At 30.9% G+C, this 12,271-nt stretch overlaps 2 protein-coding genes across 2 annotated transcripts; both read left to right on the top strand.

Annotated features, from left to right (window-relative positions):
• Positions 1-791: 791 nt before the first annotated feature.
• On the top strand, positions 792-2,644 carry LOC127086183 (sugar transport protein 10). The gene is made up of 3 exons (XM_051026900.1): positions 792-1,366; positions 1,468-2,091; positions 2,195-2,644. Exons 1-3 carry the CDS (start codon positions 908-910, stop codon positions 2,642-2,644), a joined length of 1,533 nt encoding a protein of 510 aa, XP_050882857.1. The 5' UTR covers positions 792-907.
• Positions 2,645-8,721: 6,077 nt separating this feature from the next.
• LOC127086180 (sugar transport protein 10) lies at positions 8,722-10,574 on the top strand. Its single transcript, XM_051026898.1, has 3 exons — positions 8,722-9,296; positions 9,398-10,021; positions 10,125-10,574. The coding sequence occupies exons 1-3, from the start codon at positions 8,838-8,840 to the stop codon at positions 10,572-10,574; spliced, it is 1,533 nt and encodes a 510-aa protein (XP_050882855.1). The 5' UTR covers positions 8,722-8,837.
• Positions 10,575-12,271: the final 1,697 nt, after the last annotated feature.

Here is a 12,271-nt window from a genome sequence, read left to right as displayed (position 1 = left end):
CACATAATTTTTTGAAAATATATATTTCAAAAATTATTTTTAGAAAAATCATTTTAAAATGTCTTCAAATTTAAGTTTTTTTTGTTTAAATTTTGATGTCTAAAAAAAGTAATAATGTATGAACGAAATACCTAAAACAATACTTTTATGAAGAATTATTCAAAATGATTTTTCATTAGAAGTCTTTTTTTCTTAAAATATCTAATACTATAAATTGTTTCAAAAAACACAAACAAATGATCCTAAATGATTGTCGTGTGAAAATTTTCAGTATCAACAATATCTGAAAGTAATAATACAGTCAATTTAATTCTATTTTTTCATTTTGGTCTTACGTAATCTTTTGCCAGTAGCATGCAACTTTGAGTGGTTAAAGGATTTATATATTTGTTTATTAATTCAAAAATATAAAATTAGAAATAGTTGAAAATTTATTTGATAATAAACTAATTTACATTAAATGAATTTCAAAATTTTAATGAAAAATTCTTTTTGTAATAATTTGCGATTCAACTAAATTTTCAATTACTTGTTCAAATATACTATAAATAGATTAACAAAGTGTCACTTAAAATTTATTTAACGATGTTTATCATATCATTAAGTTTGATGATTAATACAAAAATTATCTCTGACCCCATATCTTATAATAGTGTATTGACACTAAATCTAGCGAAATAATGCTCATAACCTAACAATTTACAAGGATGCAAACGATCAAAAATACTAAACTGATACGTATTGTTGAAAAACGTTGTATGTTTGTTACAACTTCCTGTTATCATATTTAAAATTATTAACACTATAAAATAATCATAAATTTTAATATCTAATATATAGAGAAAGAAATTTAGCACAAGTCTTCATCATAGATATACCTAAATTTTAAGATACACAAATTCAAACGATGGCAGGTGGAGTTTTAGTTGCTTCAACAAATGGAAGGCAATATGATGGGAAGGTTACAATGTTTGTTTTGGTCACATGTTTGGTGGCGGCCATGGGAGGTCTACTTTTCGGTTATGATCTTGGTATTACAGGAGGAGTGACTTCCATGGAACCATTCTTGGTTAAATTCTTCCCTGGTGTTTACAAACAAATGAAAGATGAATCTGGACACGAGAGCCAATATTGCAAATTTGATAACGAACTACTTACTTTGTTCACATCTTCCTTGTATCTTGCAGCTTTGGTAGCTTCTTTATTTGCTTCCATAACTACAAGAATGTTAGGACGCAAAGCCTCAATGTTTGCAGGTGGCTTGTTTTTCCTTGTTGGTGCATTGCTCAATGGTTTTGCTGTAAACATTGAAATGCTTATAATTGGTCGCATATTACTTGGTTTTGGTGTAGGATATTGTAATCAGGTAAAAATCGGTATCATTTTTATGATTTTATGTTTTTATGTGTATAGGATCAAGAATATTGCAAATTTAATTGCCTATCATTTTTTGTTACTCGTAAACAGTCAGTTCCAGTGTATTTGTCTGAAATGGCTCCAGCAAAGATTAGAGGTGCGCTCAACATGGGCTTCCAAATGATGATCACTATTGGAATCCTAGGGGCAAACATTATCAACTATTTTACTTCAAATATTGAGAGTGGATGGAGAATTTCTTTGGGTATCGGAGCCGTCCCTGCAATTTTGTTATGTATAGGATCTTTTTTCTTAGGCGACACACCAAACTCTATGATTGAAAGGGGCCAAAGAGAAGGAGCTAAGAAAATGTTGCAAAAGATTCGTGGAATTGATAATGTTGATGAGGAGTTCCAAGATCTAATTGATGCTAGTGAGGAAGCCAAAAAGGTGGAACATCCATGGAAGAATATTACACAATTGAGATACAGACCTCAACTAACATTTTGCTCTCTCATTCCATTCTTCCAACAACTCACGGGCATCAATGTTATCATGTTCTATGCCCCCGTCCTTTTCAAAACTTTGGGCTTTGGAAACGATGCTTCCCTCATGTCCTCAGTAATTACCGGAGGTGTCAACGTTGTTGCTACGTTTGTTTCCATCTTCACTGTGGACAAGTTTGGAAGAAAGATTTTGTTTCTTGAAGGTGGTGTCCAAATGTTTATTTGTCAGGTGACAATTGCAACTTAACAAATAATTAATTCTTTATTTTACCATTAAAATTAATCCATTTTACAAACATAGCTAATATAAATGTGATCATTATTGATCGTAGATTGTTGTTGGAAGCATGATTGCTATCAAGTTTGGGGTTAGCGGTGAAGGATCGTTTACACATTCTGAAGCCAATCTTCTTTTGTTCTTTATATGTGCCTATGTTGCGGCATATGCATGGTCTTGGGGTCCATTGGGATGGTTAGTTCCTAGTGAAATATGCTCTCTTGAGGTTCGCTCTGCAGGTCAAGCTACCAATGTTGCTGTGAACATGTTGTTTACCTTTGTCATTGCTCAAGTTTTTCTTACTATGCTTTGTCACTTGAAGTTTGGACTTTTCTTCTTCTTTGCTGGCTTTGTGCTTATAATGACAATATTCATTGTCATGTTTTTTCCTGAGACAAATAATGTCCCAATTGAAGAAATGAACAAAGTGTGGAAGTCTCATTGGTTTTGGACAAAATTTGTTCCAGATGTTGTCGTTGATCATGACCATAAGGTCGTTGTTTGATATTAGAAAATGCCCGGACCTAGACCAATATGTGTATAATATAATAATCTTCAAAAAATATTTGTGTACATTTAAGAATAGTATTTAATATATTGTTGCTTTAATATAACGTGCTTATAATTTTTTAATAAAAGTGATTCTCCTTAATTTAATACTTTAAATGTAAATTGTTTATCCAATAAAAAATATTTGTATAAAGTTAATTAAATTACTTTTGTAATTTTGTAATTAAGATGATAATTCATTACATTTTATGATGAAAATTCCTAATTATATAATCAATTAAGATTTAACATCCTCTTGGTCTTCAACTTATAACAATGGACTTAAATTCCTTTAAGTCAAACAAAACCATTACATCATAGATAAAACAAAAAGAATAACAAGAAAAAAAATGAAATTTGAAAACACATAAAATGAAATTATATAAAAAAGATAGAATTGAACCTAGTATTAAAATTAAGAAAAATAAAACACAATGTCAATGAAAATAATTGGCCAAAAATCCCATCATAATGTGTGTGTCTGTGTGTGTGTAAGAGAGAGAGAGAGAGAGAGAGAGAGAGAGAGAGAGATTTACACCCGGTATTAGAGGGTGAGAAATGTCTAATGAATTTACAGCCGTTTAAAAACGGGTGTAAATAGGGGATATATTACATCCATTTTTTTAGATAAAAAAACATATATAAATTATTACATATATGCATTTAAGTCAAACAAATTTACACCCTATTTTATATAAATTGGGTGTAAAATGAATAACGTTTATTTTGAATGTCAACAAATTTATACCTTATTTTCTTTAAATAAGATGTAAAAATATGATATATTACACCCTATTTTAATTACCACTGGTGTAAAATATTTGATAATGATATTATATTTAATTTCATTTACATCTTTTTAATTCAACAAAGTACTTTTTTTATAACGCTAGACATTCACTAAACAAATATCTTGTAACGTGTGTAAAAGAACTTAATTTATTTTTTAATATTATTATGTTTTAAAATCATTAAGCTAAATATTTTTATATAAGATTCATTGAATAAACAAAAAAACACAACCAAAATAAACATATTCTAACATCATCATATATAAGTCTTACATCAAAATCATATTATTTAATACCCAAAAATCATATTATTTAATACCAAAAAATCTTACACCAAAATTATATTACAATCTATTTACATGTTTCAATTATTTTATCATAAGTCATATTTCAACTATTTGACAAAGATATTAAACAATTTTACTACCAAAATCCTAAAGGATTACAGTAAATAAACGCACCTGAATTTCAGGCTAACATAATAAATCCTACTTGTTAAACTCATTCAAATTGAAAACGTATGTAGTAAGGAATTCCACTAATCTCCATTCACTGTATAAAACTATTTTAAGACATTAATTGCACCTATGTTAGACACTTAAAACATGCCCAAAATCCAATTCCAACTCTCCTAGACTCTTAAGTCATAGATCTTAAACTAAGCTTAAAAGATAATTATCATCATTATAACCATACATATGAAAAGAAGAACAACAATACGTAGTTATGTATCCCAATTTAAACCAACTTCTTTGAAAGATGTCTAATCAAACACTCAATCAGGAAGAAGTTAGACATCTAATACTTGAGAGACATGGCCCAGTTGGTCGGTAGAGTTTGACAAGTAAAACGAATAAAGGTTGAGAAAGCCAGAACCTCCAAGTTCAGTAAAAATAAAGTAGCTTATGTCGAAGTCGACAACATATGGGACTCATCCGACTCAAAATATGAGTATATGAAGGAGAACGAGGTTAATGTGGCGAAACTAAAGCCAGAGCCTCCCTACACATGCAAGCTACTAAAACCTCTGAATGGAAAGAACCTCGTCGAACCCAAATGTGAAAATTTTATTGCTAAAATGTACACCTTCAATGTTACTAAGTGTGATGAGATCTTTGATCTATTAGTTGCTGATGGAAAAATCATTGTTCCAAAAGGGGCTAAAGTCCCACCATTAAAACAAAGAAAGAAAAAATGTTTTTGTAAGTTCCATAATTTTTTAAGTCATAAAACTTCTCAATGTGTACTTTTTAGGGATCTAGTGCAAAATTCTCTCAAGGATGGCATGCTCAAGTTTGCTGACAAGCAGAAACAGCGCCCACAAGAGGACGTTCAAATAAATGTTGAGGCTCTCTTTGTCAAGTCAGTAGACATCATGGTGGTCGACACAGTCGACAAAGCCGACACTGAATATAACAAAGAAAGCTACAAAGATCATGAAGCAAGGGCCTACCCCAAAGCTGAATAGAAGATGCTTGACTTTTTGAATCGTTGCAGGTTGAAAGATTCAAAAGTAATATTGTGTCCTAGGGGCAACTTTGTGTTTGACAAAGAAGCTGCTAAAGAGCTGGATATGACAAACCCTTACCAATCCAAAAAGTTTATCCGACATGATAAACCCAAAGAACTTTTCTCCAACAAAGGAAAAGGTCCTAAAAAGTTCCAAGGTAAGACTTACGTCCCCACTACATATGCATCTTCTAGAGAATGGTTTCGTCCTACTAGGAAACAGACAACTGATGGGGAAAAATAAAAAGTAGTAAATGTTGGTGTTCCACATTGTGTTCTGAATTCCGCTTCTGCACTAATCATGAGAAGTTCTGAAAGACGACAGGTTGCTGATGCAACGCTCTTTCTGCTTCTGTACTAATTCACTCCTGAGAAGTTCCGAAAAGATGTTATGTTGCTGATGCAATATTCTCTCTGCTGTTGCTTCTGGATGTGACTTTGATTCTCACGCTTCTGAAGAATGACAAGCTTCTGAAATTTAACTTTACTTAGATGATGATTCTAAAGATCTCAAGCCAAACGCAGACGTGGTCAAGGTTCTGACTGAAGACTCTGAAGATTCTAATATCAGCTTTTCGTTTCTTCTGTTCATGCTTCATCAACTCTTTCTCATAAGCCAAATGAATTTGAAGATAAGATCAAGTGGATATGTGGTTAAATAGTACATATTAGAAATCAAATATTCCTTCCACTCCTTAATTCATGGGCGAAGGAGATTACTATACATCACACCTGTCACTGGAATTATGGGAAAAGGACTCTAGGATGTATCACTCCTATCACCAATCCAACAGTGAATAGTTTCTCTATTGTTATCCCCATTTCGCCCTCCAACAGTCTCTTTTTTATGCAAGTGGTACTTGGAGACTTGAAGAAAAAACAAGAAGCATTACAATATTTGCCAATTTTTTTTATACGTGAAAAGCTATCAAATTTGTATACAATTTTTCTTTAAGTATTTTGTATTTTCATTTGTGTAAAATATGCTTATGTAGAAGCAACTTATAACATAAAAAGCTTTATTCAAACTTGTTTGTTTATATTTCCTTAAGGAGACTAAGTTTTAGTCGGATCTTGGAGAAGACAAAGAAAGTTGTTCTTTGTGATTTTCCTTAAGGAGACTAGGCTTAGTCAGATCCTTGAGAAGACAAAGAAAGTTGTTATTTGTGGTTTTTTTTTTCTGTAATCTGTTTGATTATAGTGGATTAAGTCCTTGGGTATAAGGCAAAATTACCTTGGCGGGTGGACTATAGTAGCTTTGATTTCAAGCGAACCAGGATAAAAATACTTGTGTCTTTATCTCTTTATTCTTAGTATTGTGTGGTGTTTTTGAGTTTGTAAAAAGCTTTTGTTTTTAAAATCCAATTCAAACCCCATCCTTCTTGTGTTTTTCACACCTTCAGATACGTGGGAACCTCTAGGTAATTTTTGTCTAGTAGGTTGTGCTCGTGAAGGCATCAATATGTTAGCCTGAGGGGTTGAATGCTTTTACTAAACCTAAATCCTTAATGTTATTCCTATGTAAATTTTCTTTCCTCAAGATGTCGATTAAGGTTTGGAAGAAGATTGCGAGGTTTTAAAGCATTTGGGGTGGGGTCAAACGGGAGACTAAGGTTGCTTGGGTTAAGTGGGTTGATGTTTGTAAACCTAAGAATAAGGGGTTTGGGATATCTGGGATTTCCGTTTGGTCAATTTGGTAATTTTAGCCAAGTGGAGATGGAAACCTATTGATGGAGCCACCGACCTCTAGTGTGATATCTTATATGCTAGGTATGAAGCACATTTTCTATCCTCTCATATTAAGGGTAGATAGATCATTTGGATTTCGATTTTCTGCATTTTGGTGGAAAGGTGTGGCTCTCTTAAGATCAAAAGGTGTGGATGCTCCTATAGGTTTATGCCTAGTCTTAGTAATAAAGTGGAATCGGATCTCCAAACCTCCTTTTGGAAGGATACAGGGGCAATTGCCCAATTTATTTGTTTTTGTTTCGTAAGATCTTCGGTATCTCTGACCAACAAGATTGGGTAATGGGTATGGTTGGGTTATTTGTAGGTCTGGTTTCATTCAGATGATAATATTATTTTTTTCGCTTCAGATTACACTTGTCTCCTTGAGAGTGAATTCTCTAGTGCTCCTCCAGCCATTCTAGATAATTTTGTGCTCCCTTTTATTTTGCATAACTGCCCCCAATAGGGAAGTTGTTTTATCCTTGAAACTCATCCAAGAGAACGTTCCTACTAGAGTTAACCTATTTAGGCGTAGAGTGCTGGTGGACCCTGAGAATCTTATTTTTATGTTGTGTAGCCAGAGGGTAGAGTCAATAACCCACATATTTGTTACTTGTGGCCTTGCATCGTCTGTTTGGTATGATATCCTTAGGCGGCTGGAGTAGTGCTTTGTTCTTCCTAGGGACCTTAATGATATTTTCTTTTTCTTTAGATTTCCGAGTGGTAGGGCTAAGGTGAGGAGTTTTTTGGTTATAAGACGACATTTTATGATATGGTCGATTTGGAATCATAAAATACTACGAAATTATACATAGACTATGTTAGTACATAATCAACATGCATTATTGTAATGTGGATGTTTGTGTGTTTATGAAAGAATTCTTATGTTATGCTTGTAATAAAAATGATAATTATGAAATAAAAACTAGTTATGTATGTACTATGGTAAATGAAAAGATAAGAAGAAAAAAAGCAATTGGACCACCAATATATTTAATGGATAAAAAAGCAGAGACATTTTTGTACGGAATAATAGACCAGTCCATTTTAGATTTTAAAAAAGTGTTTTGTATTAGTATTTTTAAAATTAATTTTAAGATTTTTTTTTAAAAAAAATAGTATAAGTTGTTTCAAACTCGTTTTTCATAAACTAAAAGAGTAATTTTGATATTTATTAATATAATATTTATTACTAATGATTTATCATAAACAAAATCACATAATTTTTTGAAAATATATATTTCAAAAATTATTTTTAGAAAAATCATTTTAAAATGTCTTCAAATTTAAGTTTTTTTTATTTAAATTTTGATGTCTAAAAAAGTAATAATGTATGAACGAAATACCTAAAACAATACTTTTATGAAGAATTATTCAAAATGATTTTTCATTAGAAGTCTTTTTTTCTTAAAATATCTAATACTATAAATTGTTTCAAAAAACACAAACAAATGATCCTAAATGATTGTCGTGTGAAAATTTTCAGTATCAACAATATCTGAAAGTAATAATACAGTCAATTTAATTCTATTTTTCATTTTGGTCTTACGTAATCTTTTGCCAGTAGCATGCAACTTTGAGTGGTTAAAGGATTTATATATTTGTTTATTAATTCAAAAATTTAAAATTAGAAATAGTTGAAAATTTATTTGATAATAAACTAATTTACATTAAATGAATTTCAAAATTTTAATGAAAAATTCTTTTTGTAATAATTTGCGATTCAACTAAATTTTCAATTACTTGTTCAAATATACTATAAATAGATTAACAAAGTGTCACTTAAAATTTATTTAACGATGTTTATCATATCATTAAGTTTGATGATTAATACAAAAATTATCTCTGACCCCATATCTTATAATAGTGTATTGACACTAAATCTAGCGAAATAATGCTCATAACCTAACAATTTACAAGGATGCAAACGATCAAAAATACTAAACTGATACGTATTGTTGAAAAACGTTGTATGTTTGTTACAACTTCCTGTTATCATATTTAAAATTATTAACACTATAAAATAATCATAAATTTTAATATCTAATATATAGAGAAAGAAATTTAGCACAAGTCTTCATCATAGATATACCTAAATTTTAAGATACACAAATTCAAACGATGGCAGGTGGAGTTTTAGTTGCTTCAACAAATGGAAGGCAATATGATGGGAAGGTTACAATGTTTGTTTTGGTCACATGTTTGGTGGCGGCCATGGGAGGTCTACTTTTCGGTTATGATCTTGGTATTACAGGAGGAGTGACTTCCATGGAACCATTCTTGGTTAAATTCTTCCCTGGTGTTTACAAACAAATGAAAGATGAATCTGGACACGAGAGCCAATATTGCAAATTTGATAACGAACTACTTACTTTGTTCACATCTTCCTTGTATCTTGCAGCTTTGGTAGCTTCTTTATTTGCTTCCATAACTACAAGAATGTTAGGACGCAAAGCCTCAATGTTTGCAGGTGGCTTGTTTTTCCTTGTTGGTGCATTGCTCAATGGTTTTGCTGTAAACATTGAAATGCTTATAATTGGTCGCATATTACTTGGTTTTGGTGTAGGATATTGTAATCAGGTAAAAATCGGTATCATTTTTATGATTTTATGTTTTTATGTGTATAGGATCAAGAATATTGCAAATTTAATTGCCTATCATTTTTTGTTACTCGTAAACAGTCAGTTCCAGTGTATTTGTCTGAAATGGCTCCAGCAAAGATTAGAGGTGCGCTCAACATGGGCTTCCAAATGATGATCACTATTGGAATCCTAGGGGCAAACATTATCAACTATTTTACTTCAAATATTGAGAGTGGATGGAGAATTTCTTTGGGTATCGGAGCCGTCCCTGCAATTTTGTTATGTATAGGATCTTTTTTCTTAGGCGACACACCAAACTCTATGATTGAAAGGGGCCAAAGAGAAGGAGCTAAGAAAATGTTGCAAAAGATTCGTGGAATTGATAATGTTGATGAGGAGTTCCAAGATCTAATTGATGCTAGTGAGGAAGCCAAAAAGGTGGAACATCCATGGAAGAATATTACACAATTGAGATACAGACCTCAACTAACATTTTGCTCTCTCATTCCATTCTTCCAACAACTCACGGGCATCAATGTTATCATGTTCTATGCCCCCGTCCTTTTCAAAACTTTGGGCTTTGGAAACGATGCTTCCCTCATGTCCTCAGTAATTACCGGAGGTGTCAACGTTGTTGCTACGTTTGTTTCCATCTTCACTGTGGACAAGTTTGGAAGAAAGATTTTGTTTCTTGAAGGTGGTGTCCAAATGTTTATTTGTCAGGTGACAATTGCAACTTAACAAATAATTAATTCTTTATTTTACCATTAAAATTAATCCATTTTACAAACATAGCTAATATAAATGTGATCATTATTGATCGTAGATTGTTGTTGGAAGCATGATTGCTATCAAGTTTGGGGTTAGCGGTGAAGGATCGTTTACACATTCTGAAGCCAATCTTCTTTTGTTCTTTATATGTGCCTATGTTGCGGCATATGCATGGTCTTGGGGTCCATTGGGATGGTTAGTTCCTAGTGAAATATGCTCTCTTGAGGTTCGCTCTGCAGGTCAAGCTACCAATGTTGCTGTGAACATGTTGTTTACCTTTGTCATTGCTCAAGTTTTTCTTACTATGCTTTGTCACTTGAAGTTTGGACTTTTCTTCTTCTTTGCTGGCTTTGTGCTTATAATGACAATATTCATTGTCTTGTTTTTTCCTGAGACAAATAATGTCCCAATTGAAGAAATGAACAAAGTGTGGAAGTCTCATTGGTTTTGGACAAAATTTGTTCCAGATGTTGTCGTTGATCATGACCATAAGGTCGTTGTTTGATATTAGAAAATGCCCGGACCTAGACCAATATGTGTATAATATAATAATCTTCAAAAAATATTTGTGTACATTTAAGAATAGTATTTAATATATTGTTGCTTTAATATAACGTGCTTATAATTTTTTAATAAAAGTGATTCTCCTTAATTTAATACTTTAAATGTAAATTGTTTATCCAATAAAAAAATATTTGTATAAAGTTAATTAAATTACTTTTGTAATTTTGTAATTAAGATGATAATTCATTACATTTTTTATGATGAAAATTCCTAATTATATAATCAATTAAGATTTAACATCCTCTTGGTCTTCAACTTATAACAATGGACTTAAATTCCTTTAAGTCAAACAAAACCATTACATCATAGATAAAACAAAAAGAATAACAAGAAAAAAAATGAAATTTGAAAACACATAAAATGAAATTATATAAAAATGATAGAATTGAACCTAGTATTAAAATTAAGAAAAATAAAACACAATGTCAATGAAAATAATTGGCCAAAAATCCCATCATAATGTGTGTCTGTGTGTGTAAGAGAGAGAGAGAGAGAGAGATTTACACCCGGTATTAGAGGGTGAGAAATGACGAATGAATTTACAGCCGTTTAAAAACGGGTGTAAATAGGGGATATATTACATCCATTTTTTTAGATAAAAAAACATATATAAATTATTACATATATGCATTTAAGTCAAACAAATTTACACCCTATTTTATATAAATTGGGTGTAAAATGAATAACGTTTATTTTGAATGTCAACAAATTTATACCTTATTTTCTTTAAATAAGATGTAAAAATATGATATATTACACCCTATTTTAATTACCACTGGTGTAAAATATTTGATAATGATATTATATTTAATTTCATTTACATCTTTTTAATTCAACAAAATACTTTTTTTATAACGCTAGACATTCACTAAACAAATATCTTGTAACGTGTGTAAAAGAACTTAATTTATTTTTTAATATTATTATGTTTTAAAATCATTAAGCTAAATATTTTTATATAAGATTCATTGAATAAACAAAAAAACACAACCAAAATAAACATATTCTAACATCATCATATATAAGTCTTACATCAAAATCATATTATTTAATACCCAAAAATCATATTATTTAATACCAAAAAATCTTACACCAAAATTATATTACAATCTATTTACATGTTTCAATTATTTTATCATAAGTCATATTTCAACTATTTGACAAAGATATTAAACAATTTTACTACCAAAATCCTAAAGGATTACAGTAAATAAACGCACCTGAATTTCAGGCTAACATAATAAATCCTACTTGTTAAACTCATTCAAATTGAAAACGTATGTAGTAAGGAATTCCACTAATCTCCATTCACTGTATAAAACTATTTTAAGACATTAATTGCACCTATGTTAGACACTTAAAACATGCCCAAAATCCAATTCCAACTCTCCTAGACTCTTAAGTCATAGATCTTAAACTAAGCTTAAAAGATAATTATCATCATTATAACCATACATATGAAAAGAAGAACAACAATACGTAGTTATGTATCCCAATTTAAACCAACTTCTTTGAAAGATGTCTAATCAAACACTCAATCAGGAAGAAGTTAGACATCTAATACTTGAGAGACATGGCCCAGTTGGTCGGTAGAGTTTGATAAGTAAAACGAATAAAGGTTGAGAAAGCCAGAACCTC

Source organism: Lathyrus oleraceus, chromosome 5 (genome assembly GCF_024323335.1).
Source record: "Lathyrus oleraceus cultivar Zhongwan6 chromosome 5, CAAS_Psat_ZW6_1.0, whole genome shotgun sequence".
Classification (NCBI taxonomy): domain Eukaryota; kingdom Viridiplantae; phylum Streptophyta; class Magnoliopsida; order Fabales; family Fabaceae; genus Lathyrus; species Lathyrus oleraceus.
The sequence above is the reverse complement of the archived record's forward strand: the minus strand, read 5'-3'. Positions and strand labels throughout refer to the sequence as shown.